The following is a 19,132-nucleotide window of genomic DNA, read 5'->3' on the forward strand; positions in this document are numbered from 1 at the left end:
GGTTTCCGCCCTGGGGGCTGCCCTAAAGTCCTTTCCCCACCGCTACCAGTCTGCTAGTCTGTGCCCCATCCCCAGCATGCGAGGCTGCCACTCACCAGCGGTGTAGGATCCCCATGGCCAGGCACCCTCCCGCTGCCATTTATCCTCCAATATCTGTCCGCAGAATCATGGCTCCCCGCTTCGTACCTTGAAACCAACCACCTGCGATATTCTGTTTGTAGAGATCCTGATCTTCTTACATCTCAGGCTGGTTTTGTGGGTGATCAGAGTGTCTGGTAGATATCCAGCTCAATTCCGGGGATCAGTTGAAATAGACTCCCCTACTCCTCCACCATCTTTCCTTCCTCCCCCCGCCATACACGTTTTCTAACTGACTTTCTGAAAGGGCTATCTTAATCTAGAACTAAGATAGTGTAAAAAATAGTGTGCAATTATCAATCATTTCCAACTTGAAAGGTGATTGTTAGATTTCTGGCACATCTAGGAACATAACATTTAAAAGGACAATGCACAAAAATTTCAACTTACCAAAGACACTATTTTTTTATTTAGGTCCATATATTCTTGTGAATATGGTTTTTCAAACTTGCTGTCATAGTCAATGTTATTGACTTTAAAGCTGATGTGATGGTAGAAAGGTGTCTTCTCTGGAAAGAGAGAAAAGAAAAAATAGTTCTCACTTCATTTTGTAATTATTTTCATTCTTAAGAAGATCATCTGAAATATAATATTCTGATAAAATTGCAGTGAAATATAAATTCTGATAAAAATGCAACATTTCAATCATCTTGATTCCTAGTGATTGTTAAAATAACTTCAACAGAGCAATGTTTATTAAATTATAACACTACCCAAAGGTGTATTCAGAATTTTTAATGTAAAATTTTAATGTGCCATCTTTCAAATTTTGGCCATCTGAAGACAGCTTTGTTACTATGAGAAATTATATTAAAGCATAGGTAATTATCTTAGTTTTTGTGATCATCATAGATTACATTTAGGAAAATCAATGGAGTCCTAGGTTTTATCATTTATAAAGCACTTAGAAAGTGAAAATGAATAAAAGAGAAAGTAAAATGAGTCATGACTTGTAAGTACTGCAAATTAAGTAAGTAAAATTAAAAAATTAAACTAAAAAATGTATAAAAGTAAAGCAAAGGAAAAAGTTGAGTGTTAAGCTGGACTGTACTATTTTAATACATCAAATACAGCAGAAATTAAATTTTTTCTTGCAACTTTTCTCAGATCCTGTTGTATCTCTCCATTCCAGAGACTAGGAGGGCACAATGAGAGGGAATGCCTAACAAATTTGTTTAGAGGGAGGGAGGGAGAGAGAGAGAGAAAGAAAGAGGGAGGAAGAGATCGAGAGCTCAAACTCTTCCAAAAATTTGAAGAAGAGGAATACTTTCAAATTCATTTTGTGAAGCCAGTGTTACTCTGATACCAAAGCCAGGTAAGGACACTACATGAAAAGAAGACTACAGGCCAATATCCCTGATTAATATAAGTGCAAAAATCCTCAACAAAATACTACTAAACTGAATTTTTTTTTAAAGATTTTATTTATTTGACAGAGAGAGACACAGTGAGAGAGGGAACACAAGCAGGGGCAGTGGGAGAGGAAGAAGCAGGCTTCCCAGGGAGCAGGGAGCCCAATGCAGGGCTTCATCCCAGGACCCTGGGATTATGACCTGAGCCAAAGGCAGACGCTTAATGACTGAGCCACCCAGGCGCCCCCTAGCAAACTGAATTTAACAACACATTGAAAAGATCATACACCAAGACCATGTGGGATTTATCTTGGGATGCTAGGATAGTTCAGTATACACAAATAAATAAATACACTGCATAAATAGAAAAAAAATAAAAACCATATACTCTGATATATGCAGAAAAAGCATTTGTCAAAATACAAAATTCTTTCATGTCTTAAAAACATTCAACACATAGGTTCTAGAAGAAACATATCTCAATATAATAAAGCCATTTGTGACAAATCATAGCCAACATCATACGTAATGGTGAAAGATTAAAAGCTTTTCTTCTAAGGTCAGGAATAAGAAAAGGATGCCCACTCTCATCACTCCTATTCAACATAGTATTAGAAGTCACAGCCAGAGTAATAAGTCAAGAGAAAGAAATAAAAGGCATCCAAATTGGAAAGGAAGAAATAAAATTGTCATTATTTGCAGATGATGTGATCTTATATAGAGAAAATACTATAGATCCCAGCAAAAAATTGTTAGAACTAACCAAGTTCAGTAAAATTGAGGATACAAAATCAATATGCAAAAAACAGTTGTTCTATACACCAACAATGAAACATGTGAAATAATATATGTGTATGTTGATAACAATTTTGTAATATAAGTGTATCAAATCAATTCATTGTACATCTTCAGCTTACACAATGTTATGTGTCAATTATGTCTCAGTAAAGCAGGAAAAAGAAAATTCCAAAGAAACATAGTATTTTTGTTGTTATATATTTTTATTCATAAATACTCCATGGCTTCTTATTTTTCTATTAGAATATTTAGGGTTGAGAATCCAGACATCGAGGCAGTGTTAGGTTATATTAACTTCTTGGAATACTAAATAAATTTCAAACACTAAAGAGGAAAGCCATTGTCTAACTCTGTAACTCTATAAGAGCACCAACCCTTAATTAGAATGTATAATGGTCAATTGACTGATGAATGGGTAAAGAAGATATGGTATATACATACAATAGAATATTACTCAGCCATAAAAAAGAGTGAAATCTTGCCATTTGCAATGACATGGATGGAGCTAGAGAGTATTTTGCTGAGTGAAATAAAGCAGTCAGATATAAACAAATGCTGCGTGATTTCACTCATATGTGGAATTTAGGAAAGAAAATAAATGAACAAAGGAAAAAAGAGAGAGAGGCAAACCAAGAAACAGACTCTTAACTATAGAGAACTGATGGTTACCAGAGGGGAGGTGGGTGGGGGGATGGGTTGAATAGATGATGGGGATTAAGGAATGCATTTGTGATGAGCATAAACGTTAACAACACTGTATATTAACTGACTGGAATTTAAATAAAAACTTAAAAAAAAAGAAGGTATAGTGGTAAATTTGTTGGCATTCAGTGGAACTCACAGACTATCATAATAAAAAATTAGCTCCTCTCCTTCAAATGTAACCTAGACCTTGAGCAACAAAAGACATTTATGATCTAGGATTTCTTCTAAGTGTTATTTTCATTGTTTTTTTCCTTCCTAGAAGAGTCATACTTTTCAAATAATCCAGGATACACTCAGCTAAGATTAAGAGCTCCAAGAAGGACTATGTCCTGACTGATTCTCCTCTTTATATTTTTTATTAAATTAAAAAAAAATTTCAAGTGATTTTTTAAAAAAATTGAGACATAATTGACATATATTAATTTCAGATGTACAACACAACGATTTTGATGTATGTATGTATTATGAAATGATCATCACAGTAAGTCTAGTTAACATCCATCCAAATGATTTTTATCATTTTTATCTCAAGCACATTAAAAGCTTGAGAAACAAGGCTTCAATAAGTGGCTCTCAGCATGGGTTTCCAATTAGGATCACATGTGGAGTTTTAAGACTTCTCATCACATGTGCCCTTTCCCACAGAGTCTGTCTGTTCTGGGTGGGAACATCAATGTTTTATTTAAGTACTCCTGGTGATCCTAAGGTGAGGCCAGGGTTAAGTATGAAGTCCCCGGAGTATATTTCAGAGTTGAGTTCAGCCTTTAGTTCAAGGGGAGGCAACAGGGTCTGTTTTACATGGGTTTGGTGGGGGGAGGGTCAGTGCAGCCTATGTTATCCATGCTACAGCAGAATTTTGGGGCATCTGTGGGAAGGGAATGTCCCTGAAGACAAGGAAGAGACTCAAAGTTTGGCCTCCATGTAGGAGCTTATTGCTTCCGAATCTCTCCTGAGACAAAAGACCCAGAAAGGTGGACTTTCTACCATTTCAAGGCCCTTCTGTCTGTGGCTGTGGTGGTAGCAGGTTGGGGGTCTGTACTGAAGCCATTAGAGGAACATTCTCAAGATGCAGATGTGATTTCTCTACATAATTTCACCTAAGGAAGAAACCCAGAGAAGGAAGCAGAAAGGGCAGAAATGGAAGGTTCTCAGGTAAATGTTTCCTGGGTAAGGGAGTGTCTATTCTTCTTCTTGCAAAGCCATGGTTTTAGAATGAGCAGACATTTACTTCTGGACTTTCTGAACACCTCTGGGGTTCCTGCCTAACAAATTTGTTTCAAGTATTTTTTGGTAGTTTCTTCATAACAATAGACTCAAGTAGTTGTAATAGAGACTATAATGGCCCACCAAAGTGGAAAATACTTTTTGGCCATTTACAGGAAAAGTGTGATGACTGCTGTAGATTCTGAGCACTTTTAGCAAAAGGCTAGTGTGATGCTCTAGAAAATTTCCTCCATTACTGCTATTTCTCCATTATGGCACCTGGCCTACTACCTTCCATTAAATACATAGTAGTAACCCAGTGAATGCTTGTTGAATTGAATCTGGGTAGTTTCAGATACCCCTTTTCTTTATTCTTTCTTTTCTTTTCTTTTTCTTCTTTTTCTTTTTCTTTCTCTCTCTCTCTCCTCTACCTTCCTTCCTTCCTTCCTTCCTTCCTATTGATCTATTTTCTACCTATTTATCTGTCTCTTAAAAAGTTAACCAAATAGAAAACAGAACATTATATAGAGTCATGTGAAGCAGAAAAAGGTAGGTATCCGGGAGTGAATATTTGTACAGTGCTTCAGTTTTTCTGGCCTCTTTATTTAAATAATAAATATGTGACAGGGTAATTATCATGAGGAGATGGCTCACTGCTCTCAGGTTTGGAGTCTGGCATAGTGAACTAGAATATCTTCATGTGGTAGTGAAAGCTTCATTCAAAGGAGGAGCATCATAAGGCTGCCTCTATATGATGCCAAAGCATCTGGATAAAAAGCATAATATTTGGTTTATCAGACTGAGATTTGGTTTATTTAGTGACAAATATGTAGACTTCTTAAAAGCGTCTTTCTGATTTAATGTTTTAGTTCATACAAGATATTGTGACATCAGGTATGTAGCCTTAAGGTGAAAAACCAACGACTTTTATAAAGATAAGCCCTATCAAACACTTTACACAGTCTCAGGAGGGTCTAGTCTTGTTCCCACAGGTTTACTATGACTTGAGAAAACTTACATTATTAACAAAACTTACTTATTCTTATGCAGAAGTATTTAATTTGGGATTTTTTTTTTTAAGAAGTTTTTAAGTTGCTAAAGTTTATAATTTCTGGGAAATAGGTATTATTATGAGTAATTCTAAGAGTGAGTTCTTAAATATATTAGAATTTTATTTTCTTACTCAACAAAGTAATTATTCTCTTGTGGGAATGTAGAAATATATTTTTCCTATAAAAAGGCCCTCATTCTTGAAAAGGTTAGAAAATAGTGGGTTAAAGAAAGTGACAAAACAGCACACAGCAAATTTGGCACAAAGTGCTGTTTATAAGAAAGATTGATCTTGAGGAACTCATAATTTTTTTGTATTTATGTAAAATATAAACAAAATTTATATTTGTACTGACCTTTTAGATTTCATCCTTCAATAGGAAATATTCTAGTTTTTAGGAAGAATTTTATTAGAAGAAAACATTACATGAAGAAAAAATTATAGGCTTTGAAACAAAAAATCTTAGCTTAGAATCCCATATTCTGGGCTTTTATATTTGTTTGTTAACTTATTGATTATCTCTTCAAAAAGTTACAAGTTCAGCAAAGGTAGGAACTATGGTTTATTCATCAACATATTCCCAGAACCCAAATCTTTAGCAGGAATTAAAAAAAGAGTACACCAAATCCCTGGGTTTAGAATACCCTAAGCCAAAGGTTACTAAAGAAGTTTGCAATCAATATTATTAACCTTAAGAAATTCTCTCTGCTAAATAATGTTGTCTGACTTCTTTCCTTCCCCCATTCTCAAAATTCTTAATTTTCCCAATAATAGAATCAATAATTCTATGTGATTAGAAAGTCAGACACAATGAGTACTTACCATAAATGACAAAATAAACAATGAGTCCAATGATTACTGCAGCAATAACCAGCATTAAGATACCCAGGGTAATCTTTCCACATGTTGTGAGTTTCATTTTTGTGTTTGACTCTGTCCCTCTGAGCAGAAAGAATAGAAAATCAAGTGTTAATATGAGCAAGATATAGGACACTCTCAGAAATAAATATAGACTTGATGTGAAGTATAAAATGGATTATTTTACATTATGGATTCATTGGACTGATGAGCTTGGAAAACATGTAGAACTAGTAAATATAATATTTGGTCTGCTTATTTTTCAGCACATATGAATAATAATGGTAATACTAAAATCAAAATTCATTCATTTAGCAAATACTTGTAGATGTTCTACTATGGACTAGGTACAGTAGTAGGAACAAAGATCTCTTTCCTTATGGATATTACATTTTACTGAGGGGAAATAGCCAACAAGGTATAATGAATAAATAATAATATATATTGATATATATAATTAATAAATAAGATATATAACTGGTAAAAAGATCTTAGGTACTATAGGAAAAGTAGAGCTAGGTAAAGATCAGAAATGTGGGAGTGTGTGTGAGATGATGGTGGCAGGATATGATATTAAATAGAGCAGTCAGGTTAGGCCTCCTGAGAAGGTAAAATCTGAGAGACTTGAAACAGAAGATGTTGTTGGCCATACAGGTATCTGGGATGTTACAGGCAGAAGGAACAACTCCACAAAGGCCATGAGGGAGAGGTATGCCTAGAAGGGCATGTTAGGAGGGCAGTGTGACTGAAGCAGTGAATGAGGAAAACAGTAATGAGGGAGTAATTATGAGAGGTACCAAGGCCTTGGTCATACAGGGCTCTGTGGGTCATTGTAATAATTTTGGCTTTTTCTCTGAGTGAAATGTGATTTTTAGGGGGCTTTGGGCAGAACACTATGATGATCTGATCTCTTTTCTTAATGGGATCTCCCTGACTGCTTTGTGGAAAGTAAATTATAGAGGGCAAGGGTGGAAGCAGAACCACAAGATAGGAAATGATTATAACAATTCAAGCACAAGATGATGTTGATTTGGACCAGAGTGGTAGAGGTGGAGGAAATGAAAAGTGTTTGAATTGGGATATGTTTTAAGTATAGAATTGGTAGGATAGAGTCTGGGATAGTAATATAAATTTGGCATTCTTCAATATATAGATTAGGATCTGAGACTAGAAGAGATTCTCAGGGGAGTAAGTATAGATAGAGAAGACCAGGATATGGTCACTGGAGCACTCCCATATTAAGAGATTCGGAAGAAGAGGAAGACCAAGCAAAGAAGACTGAGAGGGAGCAACTAGCAAAGGTTGGAGGAAAAGCAAGAGAAAGTAGTGTCCTGGAAACCAATAGAAGTGTATCAGGGATAAGGAAGGGAAACAACTGTGTCAAATGTTGCTGATAGCTCAAGATAAGCAAATGAGTATTGAAAATTGACCATTGGATTAGCATTATAGAGGTAACTAATGATCTTGATGCAAGAAGTTTTAGGAGTGGCAGGGGAAGAGAATGGTTAGAGATGGTTTCAAAGAGAATGGATGTAGAGGGACCAGAGACAGTGACCACTGACCATTCTTTCAAAGATTTTGCTGAAAAAAGGTAATAAAGAAATGGAACTATACATGGTGAAGGAATGGGATCAAGAGAAATTTTATAAGATAATAGTTTAATAAACCTCCATATATCCATCACACAAATTTAAGAACTGTGAACACCTTACAATATTTCATCTATTTTTCTGGAACATTTTAAAGTAGTTGCAGAAAAATAATTGCATCATGACATTCACCCTTAAATATTTTATTTCCCCTCTAAAAAATAAGAATATTAAAAAAATATGACCATTGTAATACCTAACGAAATTACCAATAATTCCTGAACAGCCTCTATCACCAAGTTCATATTCAAATATCTATAGTTGTCCTCAATGGTCTTCTACAATTTTTTTTGTTGTTGTTGAACAAAAGTCAAATCAAAATCTTCACATTGCATTTGGTTACTATACTTCTTATCTTTTCAAATCTAGAACAGCTTCAATACTCTGCCCTCATTTTAAAATTTTTCATGACATTAATTTATTAAAGGCTCTGGTTCAGTTATCTTACAGGATACTCCACCTCAGAGGAAGAGAATAAGTTTGTGTATTTGTGTTTCAAAATTTTTTAATTAAATGTTTTTTATTTTGTGACAATTAGACTCATATGTTGCAAGAAATAATACAGAGGGATCTCTGGTATATTTTACTCAGTTTCCCCCAATGGTAACAAATTGCAAAACTATAACACAGTATCATAATTGGGATATCTATAATGATATGGCCAAGATACCTAACATGTCCATTACAAGGGTCCCTCATGTTGTTGTTGTTGTTGTTTATAGCCACATCTACTTGCCTTCAGTCCCCTTACCCTCCTTAACTCCCTGGCAACCACTAGTCTCTTCTCCTTTTCTATAATTTTGTCATTTCAAGAATGTTATATAATTGGAATCCTACAATATGCAACTTTTTAGATTTTGCTTTTTATCACTCGGCAAAATTCTCTGGTGATTCATTCAGGTTGTTGCATATATCAATAGCTGTTTAAAAAATTTTTTTTCAAAAATTGCTGTTAAACGTACTAACTCTTTCTTAGATATGTCATTTGCAAATATCTTCTCTCATTCCATAGGCTGTCTTTTAGTTTTGTTGATTGTTTCCTTTGCTGTACAGAAGCTTTTTATTTCGATGTAGTCCCAATAGTTTGTTTCCCTTGCCTCAGGGGACTTATCTAGAAAAAAGTTGCTATGGCCGATGTCAGAGACATTACTGCTTATGCTCTCTTCAAGGATTTTTATGGTTTCAGGTCTCACATTTAGGTCCTTAATTCATTTTGAGTTTATTTTGTGTATGGTATAAGAAAGTGGTCCAGTTTTATTCTCTTGGATGTAGCTGTCCAGTTTTCCCAACACCATTTGCTGAAGAGACTGTCTTTTTCCCATTGGATATTCTTGCTTCCTTTGTCAAAGATTAATTGACAATATAATTGTGGCTTTATTTCTGGGCTCTCTATTCTGTTCTATTGATCTATGTGTCTATTTTTGTGCCAGTCCCATAATATTTTGATTACTACAGCTTTATAATACTTTTGAAATCTGGGATTATGACACTTCCAGTTTTGTTCTTCTTTCTCAAGATTGTTTTGGTTATTCAGGTTCTTTTTGTTTCCTTACAAATTTTAGGATTATTTGTTCTGGTTTTGTGAAAAATGTTGTTGGTGTTTTGATAGGGATTGCATTAAATCTGTAGATTGCTTTGAGTGGTATGGACATTTTAACGTTATTTGTTCTCCAAACCCATGAGCACTTAGTATCTTTCCATTTCTTTGTGTCATCTTTGATTTCTTTCATTGATTGATGTTTTATAGTTTTCAGAGTATGGGTCTTTCACCTCCTTGGTGAAGTTTATTCCTAGGTATCTTATTATTCTTGGTGCAGTTGTGAATGAACTATATTGTTATTTGAAGTGAGTTTCTTGTAGACAACATATAGTTGGGTTGTATTTTTAAATCCATTTTGTTAATATCTTTTACAGGTGTATTTAGACAATTTACATTTTGTGTAATTATGAGTATTTTAGGGCTCAACTCTGCCTTTCAAATACCTTAATCAAAACATCTTTAAGAAACTCTGGGAGATTATTCATCATTATTCATAGACTCATGGGATTGTTAGAGGCATGGGATGACATACACAGTTTGGAAACAGTAGTTGGATAGGATAAGAGAATAACAATAATAAAAGCTTTTAGAATAAACTATCATATTATTTATGAATTGGGAGGCAACTTTAATCCAAAGTATTTATGTTTCAATATAGTTTAATGTTTTTCTTTGGAGCACACAAAATGTGGGTGGAAGAAATGCCTCTTTACAAGTTAAGTAATTTATTGTATTCATGTTTATTAAGCATTTTCTATGTGTAAGACATTGTGCTAGGCAAGGGGTATACAATGATGAACAAGATCACTAATAAATGTAAACTACAAGAACTGTAAAATATTAGTTTTGTTTTATATACTTATATACTATATTATTATACTTATTGGCAAGTATACTGGTAGTACTAGTTTGGGCTGCCATAACAAAGTACCACAGACTGGGTGGCTTCAACAACAGAAATTTATTTTCTCACAGTTCTGGAGGCTGGAAGTCTGAGATAAAGGTGTTGGCAGGTTTGGTTTCTTCTGAGGCCTCTCTCCTTGGCTTATAGATGACTGTTTTTCCTCCTTATGTCTTCACATCATCTTCCCTCTGTACATATCTGTGTCCTAATTTTTTTCCTTTCTTTTTTTCTGGCTTAGACAACACAAAAATTTATTTTCTCACAGTTCTTGAGGCCAGAAGGCTGAGATCAAGGCGTTGGCAGGGTTGGTTTCTCCTGAGGTTTCCCTCCTTGGTTTGTATATGGCCATAGTTTTCACATGGCCTTCCCTTTGTGTACGTCTGTGTCCAAATTTCCTCTTCTTATAAGGACATCGGCCACACTGCATTGGGCCCACCTTAATGACTTCCCATAATTTAATTACCTCTCTAGAGACCCTATCTCCAAATACAGTCAGATTCTGAGGTTACTAGGGGTTAGGATTTGACATATGAATTTTGAGGGGACACAATTCAGTCAGTAACATATTTTTGGATTATATTATATACTTGATATTATATATTTTACATTTTATATATAATATACCCATATGTACAACACTCCATGTATGCTTGTATGCTTGTGTGTATGTATGCTTGATATATCCATATCAATATATGTTGAAATGACCATACTAAATATTGATTAGTTTGAAATACCTACATTTATTTGATTTTTGTTTGAAAACAGAATCAAGTACCTATAAAAAATTTACTTTTCATTGCTTAATAGTCATTCCCTAAATAGATGATACTCCCTAAAGAGCTAACATTAATTAGATATTCAATGCAGGTGAAATTTTCAAGTCTTATGTTTTTAGAAATTTCATTTTACTTAAAAACCACTTTGACCATTTAAATATATTCCAAATTATGTTTTCACCTTGCACATAAAAATTAATATCTTAATATTTCTATGGAAGTATGATGCCAATGAACATTTTTCGTTCATAATAAAATAAAAATCCCTAAAAGTCACTTCACTATGACAAGTGTTTTCCTCTAAATATCTACAATCTGACCAACTCAATGAGTCTAGAAGAGTGTTTAAAATTTGGGGGAAAAAATAAATGACTAATTTATATAGTAAAACCCTGGTAACTTACAATCCTGTTATCCTAAAGCAGCCTCTTCCACTCCCACGTATGTATGCCTGTATATTTTACTCAATACAGCTTGCCATGGAATAAGCCTCAATGAAAACGTGATGATTATAGTATGAAATTGGTGGCAAAATCTTGGAGTATATTTTTTATTCATCTCAACTGTGTCCTTCTAATAGATCTATCTAAAAAATGCTGGTTTTGTAGTTTTAAAAACTCGAATATTGGTAATTTTGTAATAATTCACCCTATAGGAACACAGGTACATTTTATTTATTGTTTCCTCTTGTCATAAGCTGATATAAAAGTGATTCTTGTAAACAAGAATTTGTTTAATAGGGAGAATGACTTCAATCTTCCCTCCAGTGTAAAGTTCCTAAAATGAGAGACACATAGCCTCTTGGAACTGGAAGGGACTTTGCAAATCACCCATTCTGGTTTCCTAATTTTAAAAGGATATGTAGGACAATATTTTCTCTTCAGGACTTTCAAACCTAGGGAAGGTAAGCATTCTAGGTAGAGATTTGTCCTTTGGTTATTATCAGCATAGTTAGGGTTAGAGTTAGGATTAGGATTCTTTTCTGATCTCTAGAAGGAAAATTAAATTGTATAGGCCACTCTAACATGTAACTCTCACTTATCTTACAGCCAAAATCTGAGATCACTACCGTGACTACTATCTTGATTCACAAATGTAAAATTTTGGTTAATGAATAAAAATTAATTTTAAAGGCAAATGAACTAAGTGTTTCTGTCATTCTTACCTGAGTTTTCTAAGATGCAGATGTTCTTCCTATTTGCAAAGGGTTTTATTGATTTGGAAGGTAGTTTCCCCTGTATGTGTGTGCATGTGCGTGCATGTGTGCGTGCACATGCATGTGTATGTGTGTGTATTCCTGAATCCAAAAGGAAAATTAAACTTTGTCAATATCCAGTTCTTTTAAGTACTCCTCTAAAAACAATGCTAGACATACAAATTCCATTCTCCCAAAGTATTATTATGTAAAATATTGGTTGAAAATAGACTACTTATTTGACAGAAATTGGGTCTTTGGTGTAGTTAACATGAGCAATAGAAAAACTTGTTTTGATTTCAGTAATATGCCTTAATTTTTTCTAATTGTTTTATTTATTCACCAAGTATATCCTGAAGCTATTCAGGTGCAATAATGAAATGGTAATGATACTGAGGATTATTTAGCAATTTCAGAAAAAGTGGCTTTCTGATGAGTTGTACTTTTTATTAATTCTTTAAATGGATGAAACCAGAGTCTATCTACATATTATTTCTCACATACTGTTTATGGAGCACAAGGAGTTGATTGAATTAACATGGACATAAAACACATTAGAGCCAAGATAAAACATTTTTACTAGACTTTTGTTAATTCATCAGGATTAACAGTAGCAATTTGGAAAACATTTCTGGGATTCTCTTATAGCTAATTAAGCTAAATGTTAACGTGAATATGTAAAGTGACTGATTATTAAAGCTGTTTATTGTGAAGTTACATTCTGCACAATATATTAAACTGTTCCCCTAGAATCTAGATGTTGTCAAGATATGGCAACCAGAAAAGTTGTCTGAGGCTTTTATTAAAAATACAAGCCAGACTCAGTGGGTTTATCAAGGTATTGATTTTTTGGAGTGCTAGGAAACACTGTCATGTGTATGTGAACATTTATCTTTGTCTTAATTTGATTAGCTTACGAATCAAAACATAAAAAGTATTTGTTCATCTGTGTGTACCATGGAACAAGTCAGCACGTTTGTTTGACTTTCAGGCCAACTGCTATCTGAGCATATGGCACAGCTAATGGGAAGAAATGAAATCCCCTATTCTTGTTTCCAACTAAAACTTTATTATTTTTTATTTAATTATTTTTCCTTTTCACAAATATTTTTTTCCAACTAAAATTTTAAATCACACCACTAAAAATGTCTAGCAGTGAAGCATTTTGATGTTTCAATTATTAAAAATTAAGACTTAAAACTTCCGTCTACCACATCCTAAAGGTAAAATAGCATATTGTGAACATAAATATTAATGTCTCTATTGTCAGCATACATCATTAGAAATAGATACATATAAACTATCTTGTATTCTTTTAATAAAAAAAATTCTTTTTAAAAGTAAAATTCCCCAATTTTACTTCAGCAGTTTCAACATACTTTTCATGAATGCTTTAATTTTGCTGGAAAGATTTCTCACAAAAATTAACAAGCAAAACAGATTCTAATGATTAAAATTTATCAATCTTATTCATTCTTATTTTTCTTTTATTTGGGATATATATTGCTCCTATTTTTTAAAAAATATTTTTATTTATTTATTTGAGGGAGAGTGTGAGGGAGAGAGAGCACAAGTGGGTCAGAGGGAGAAGCAGACTCCCCACTGAGCAGGGAGCCCTACGCAGGGCTCGATCCCCAGGACTCCAGGATCATGCCTGAGCCATAAGGCAGTCGTTCAACTAACTGAACCACCCAGGCTCCCTATATTGCTCTTATATTTATAAAAATCATTACTTCAAGAATTTTAAAATACAAATGAAATTAACTAGTTTGATCCCTTCAGAGACTTTCCCTGAGGAGCAAGGGTAAGCCCTCCTGCCCCCCACCCACCGTCAGCCTACCTGTTCTTCAGGGGTGCCCATGCACGCTGTCCCTGAGGAGCCTCTCCCTTTGCCATATTCTCCTTGAGTGCCATGTGGCACAGTCCTTCTCCACCTACGTAGCTTACATCATTCTGTGACTTTTATGTGTTTTATGATAATGATAATACTTAGCACTCATATAACTCCTCCTCTTCAAAGTGCTTTCTGAACATTTACTAATTAATTTTATATTAGTAAAACGCACTCCATAAATAATAAATAATCCTATGAGCCAAGTGGAGGCAAAATTTAAAACTCTCATCTGTTGTGACTGAGGAAGCAATTGAGTCACCTGGTTTGAGACGGATAGTGAGTCTTTTCTCAGTTTTGCATTTTGTGAATTTGGAGACAAGCGGCTGCTCTTCTTGGTCTTTAGAATCCACTTCCAAAGATTGTGGCAATTTCTTTATTGCTTTTTGGTGGAAGGCCAATGGCTCTCCAAATTCTAACCCTCCATTAGGATCTGAATGATCTCCAATTTATAATTGTCTTCAACCTCCTTCAACCCATAGATCATCCTTTCATGAATTCCTCTATGAAATTTTTACTGCTATCCTAATACTAGCACCCATTAATTTTTTTGTGTGTCCTGAAATCCAAAGGGTGTTGCTTTTTATTAAAAATATATATGGGTTTAACCAATAATCTTTCAAGTTTTGGATAGCATTCCTGTTCTTCGCAGCCAATTTAGATATTGGTGTGGAGACTAGAAAGGACACATCCTAATGTTTAGCCACCTGGAAGAGAAAGAACTTGCCAGAGGCCAGGGACCAGCAATAAGGAAGAATCTAGTTATTCTGTGAGAGAAGGCTTCCTTGGGGAACCTTATTATATGATCAAGTAGAATCATTGTTCTACCTATGCTACCTCCTTTTTTCTCAAACATGTAAAGGGAAAGATAATCAGAAAAGTCATATTTGCATTAGAATGAAAAAGAAACATCATAGTAGTTCTTCTATCAGTTATTAATAGGACCTTGATCAGATAGATATATTTGCATTCTTAAAAAATTTCCATTTTAATTATATTTGAGCATTCCAAGACTCTATGCTTTTGCCCATGTCCTCAAAATATCCAGTATGTTCTCACTCTCATGTGTCTTTGTAAACCTATTCATTTTTTTAAGATTTATTTATTATTTTAGAGAGAGAGAGAGAGAGAGAGAGAGACTGGGGAGGAGGGGCACAGGGAGAGAATCTCCAGCAGACTCACTATGGAGTACGGAGACTGACATGGGCTCGATCTCATGACCCTGAGATCAGGATCCTGAGATCATGATCGGAGCCAAAACGGAGCCAAAACAAAGAGTTGGACACTTAACCAACTAAGCCACTCAGGCCCCCCAATCCTAATCATTCTTTATGGTTAGCTCAATCCTTACTTTTTCCATGTGGACTTCTCAAAATATACTGCTTTATCATCTGATGCTCACAAACTCCTGGAATCTTGCACCTTGCTGAGTTACTTGTGCCATCATGGTGGTTAAGCCCTTAAGTAGAGAGACTTCACAATGTATTGAGGTGGAGAGATGCTGAAGTAATTTTGCTTAGTTTGGAGGTGACTGAGAGTAGTGGGGTCCATTTATTCTATGCCTCTAAGAAGTGTGCAGAAAATGTGAGAAAGCTGGTTGACCTGTTGGAAACTGTGCCAGCAGTTAGTAGCATAATTTGTGGAGTCTGAATCCGAGATAAAAATGGGAAACTGGACCTCTGAGAAGACAGGTGTGGAGGGCTGATAATGTCTGCAGACCAGCTGGGGCAATGGGCCCCTCCAGAGAGGATAGTCTGGACAATGATGACTGGAGATCAGCCCCATAGCCCCAGTCCTTTGACACTATGTAACCTAGAATACCTGGAACTTAGGTAATGTGACAGAATATGGTAACTTGCCTGAGAAAACCCCAAACTATCTGGGAAAACCCTGGATTGATTAAATCTACCAAGAATAGAGTGTATAGTTAACACTATTAGGCAGAATGGGGGCTTGAAAGAGAGGTAATTAAGAAAACTACTTTTGGTGGGGGGCATACTTCAGTTTATCGCAAGGAAATATATCAGCTAGAGTAGCAAGTTTGAGTGTGAACTTTAAAACTGAGGCAGCTTTTAAGTTATACAGAAAAGAGATTTTCAGAAAAGTTTTAGTTTTTAAGCAATAAGATGTTTAGAACTACTAAGGAAAGACATAGGATAGTAGCTCTAAGAAATTATATAGAACAAAGATGCCACAGAAAATCTAAAAGTAGTTTTTTTCTTGTTACAACTCTAAGTGTCCGCTTTAAAAGCTATTGTTAAAAATAACCAACTATAGGATTGAAATGAGAAAGGTTTAAAAACTAGTTTTAAAACAGTGTTAACTGATACAATGACATATAAACTAAGAAAACTTAAAATCTTTTGGTAATTACCATGAAGCAGCATAAAATGATGTTAAAGATAAAATATAGGGTGCCTGGGTGGCTCAGTTGGTTAAGCGACTGCCTTAGGCTCAGGTCATGATCCTGAAGTCCCGGGATCGAGTCCCGCATCGGGCTCCCTGCTCAGCAGGGAGTCTGCTTCTCCCTCAGACCCTCACCCCTCTCATTCTCTCTCTCTCTGTCATTCTCTCTCTCTCAAAAATAAATAAAATTAAAAAAAAAAAAGATAAACTATAAAGTGAATAAGGCAGAATACAAAGTAGTTTTGTATTATTGTTAAAGGAGGTCATGGAGAGGAAGTAACTGCGGGTTGACCCTGGAGCAAAGTGAGCAATCAGAGGCTCCTTACCCCTCCCCCATCCTTGGACCCTACCCTCTGCCCATGGTTCCCACAGTGGGAGCCATATTCAAGGTCACAGACTTGAGAGAACAATGTGTTGAGACCTTCTGGACAGAATATGTGGCTGAATCCAGTTGATGCCTCTACATAATCTGTTAAGATTCTGGCCCCTGATGTAGAGGTCTACTCTGGACCAGGTGCCTAAGACAAGCCTCATGTGTAAGTTCCCTAGCTTCTTAAAACTCTCACCTACCCATATGGAGTGGTTTGCCTCTTCCTTCTGTCATACTGTGTCCTCTGTGTATAGGGGTCAGTTTGCGAATCAACAATTATGATTACAAACCAAGTAAAATTATATATATGTTTAGAAGAAAACTGGAAGAGAATATGAAAAAGTGAAAATTGATATAATTGTCAGTGTCACTTTTTTTAAGCTTTTAATTCCTTCCCATTATTTTATTTTTTCAAATATTTATTTATTTTAGAGAGCAGAGAGAGAGAGAGAGCACATGCATGCATGCATGCAAGTGAGCGTGGGGGGTGGAGGGGCAGAGGGAGAGGGAGAGAAATCCTCAAGTGGACTCCTGGCTTGGGCAATCCCATCACCCAAGACTATGACCTGAGCCAAAATAAAGAGCCACACAGGTACCCCTCTTTCCCATTATTATAACATTACTTACAAGGTAACATTCTTTGAAAATGAAGGAATGTTTAAAATTTTTTTTGGCCTATTCATTTATAGCCACTTTTAACACTTCAGGTGAAAATTTTAAAGTGAATCTCCTTTAAAAGTAAGTATAAAATACATATTATGCACTTTCCTATCCAGTTTTCAAATAGAAAACATTTAACAAAAGGAAGGTTGGGAAAGCCACAAAGGATAAAATAGAAAAATACCTCAATGTTTAAAAGGCACTTAGGAAGCTTTCTCTTTTTCGCCACCATCCTGCTCTGCGTGGCTGACTGCTCGCCATGTCTTCTCACAAGACTTTCAGAGTCAAGCGATTCCTGGCCAAGAAACAAAAGCAGAATCATCCCATTCCCCAGTGGATTTGGATGACAACTGGTAATAAAATCAGGTACAACTCCAAGAGGAGGCACTGGAGAAGAACCAAGCTGGGTCTATAAGGCGTCACACATCATGAGATGACACACTTAATTGGCACACATATTTAATTACGCTGCGTGAAGATCATGTGTTCTATCATTCTGTAAACATCCTTCCTACCTGGCCATAGACTTGTCTTATCATGGAAATGATTTTTCTCTGTGACTATGCCTCTGCACCAGTAGGTTGGTTCAGTAATAAATGTGAGAACTTTCGGCTCTAAAAAAATAAATAAATAAAAATAAAAATAAATAAATAAATGGCACTTAGGAAAGAGGAAATATTTTGGTTTTTAAACATAATAAGCCATTTTAGAAGACACTCTTCTGTGTAAAAATTTTTATTTACAATACCAAGAAAACTAGTTTAAGAGGTAATCCTGGAATACATGCAATTCATAGTTTGAAAAGTAGTATTTATAGATTTTATTAATATATATGTGTATATTCATTGTTGATAATTCATATTTTAAACTATTTTTATAAAAATTGTCTAATAAAAACAAATATTAGTCAAGTTCTCTATTTTTACCTGAGAATACTTAAAAAATTTTTTTTTTGCTAATGTGCATATGATTGTGTTTCCATGGATATATATAATTCTTTTAAGTTCCTAAGTGTATATATTTGAAAGTGTTTATGTCTGTGTCCATGTCTCTGTAAATACCTAGCTGATCCATTAGCACTATAACTTTTTCTAAGTCAGCCTGTATACTAAGACAATTTTTTGAAAGAGTTTTACTAAAGTTTAGAACAAATGCACTCTAGATTTTTTCCCCCAAAGGCATTCTGATTTTAGAAGCCATAATAAAAATAGCTGCATATAAGATAAAATTTCCTGTGACTACAATCTCCATCTACTATGAGAAGAAATGTAATTTTCCCTTTAATGTCATTGAATTTTAACTTTCATTCATTCATTCCTTTGGCAAGCATTCATTGAATGTCTCTTATCTGTTGTGCATCCTGATGGGAATTCTGAGATAAAAATCAACTGCAGGGGGTGGAGCAAGATGGCGGAGGAGTAGGAGACCTGGATTTCGTCTCCTCTCAGGAATTCAGCTGGATAGGGATCAAACCATTCTGAACACCTACAAACTCAACAGGAGATCGAAGAAAAAAATAGCAACAACTCTCTCATCAGAAAAGCGACCACTTTCTGGAAGGTAGGACGTGCGGAGAAGTGAATCCGAGGCGATATTGGGGAGGATAGACGGCAGGGGAGGGGCCTCCGTCGGC

At 35.1% G+C, this 19,132-nt stretch overlaps 1 protein-coding gene and 1 long non-coding RNA gene across 2 annotated transcripts in view; one reads left to right on the forward strand and one right to left on the reverse strand.

The window, feature by feature from the left end:
- Positions 1 to 19,132, reverse strand: part of LOC145720187 (uncharacterized) — a 155,367-nt gene that overhangs the window by 60,484 nt on the left and 75,751 nt on the right. The gene's annotated exons all lie outside the window — the stretch shown is intronic.
- LOC145720354 (large ribosomal subunit protein eL39-like) lies at positions 17,530 to 18,459 on the forward strand. The gene has a single exon (XM_081813080.1). The coding sequence runs from the start codon at positions 17,759 to 17,761 to the stop codon at positions 17,912 to 17,914; it is 156 nt and encodes a 51-aa protein (XP_081669206.1). The 5' UTR covers positions 17,530 to 17,758; the 3' UTR covers positions 17,915 to 18,459.

This window comes from Leptonychotes weddellii, chromosome 2, assembly GCF_054177405.1.
Source record: "Leptonychotes weddellii isolate Sample4059 chromosome 2, ASM5417740v2, whole genome shotgun sequence".
Lineage (NCBI taxonomy): Eukaryota > Metazoa > Chordata > Mammalia > Carnivora > Phocidae > Leptonychotes > Leptonychotes weddellii.

Coding starts and splice junctions, on each gene's coding strand:
- LOC145720354 (XM_081813080.1), top strand. CDS start 17,759: ATGTCTTCTCACAAGACTTTCAGAGTCAAGCGATTCCTGGCCAAGAAA.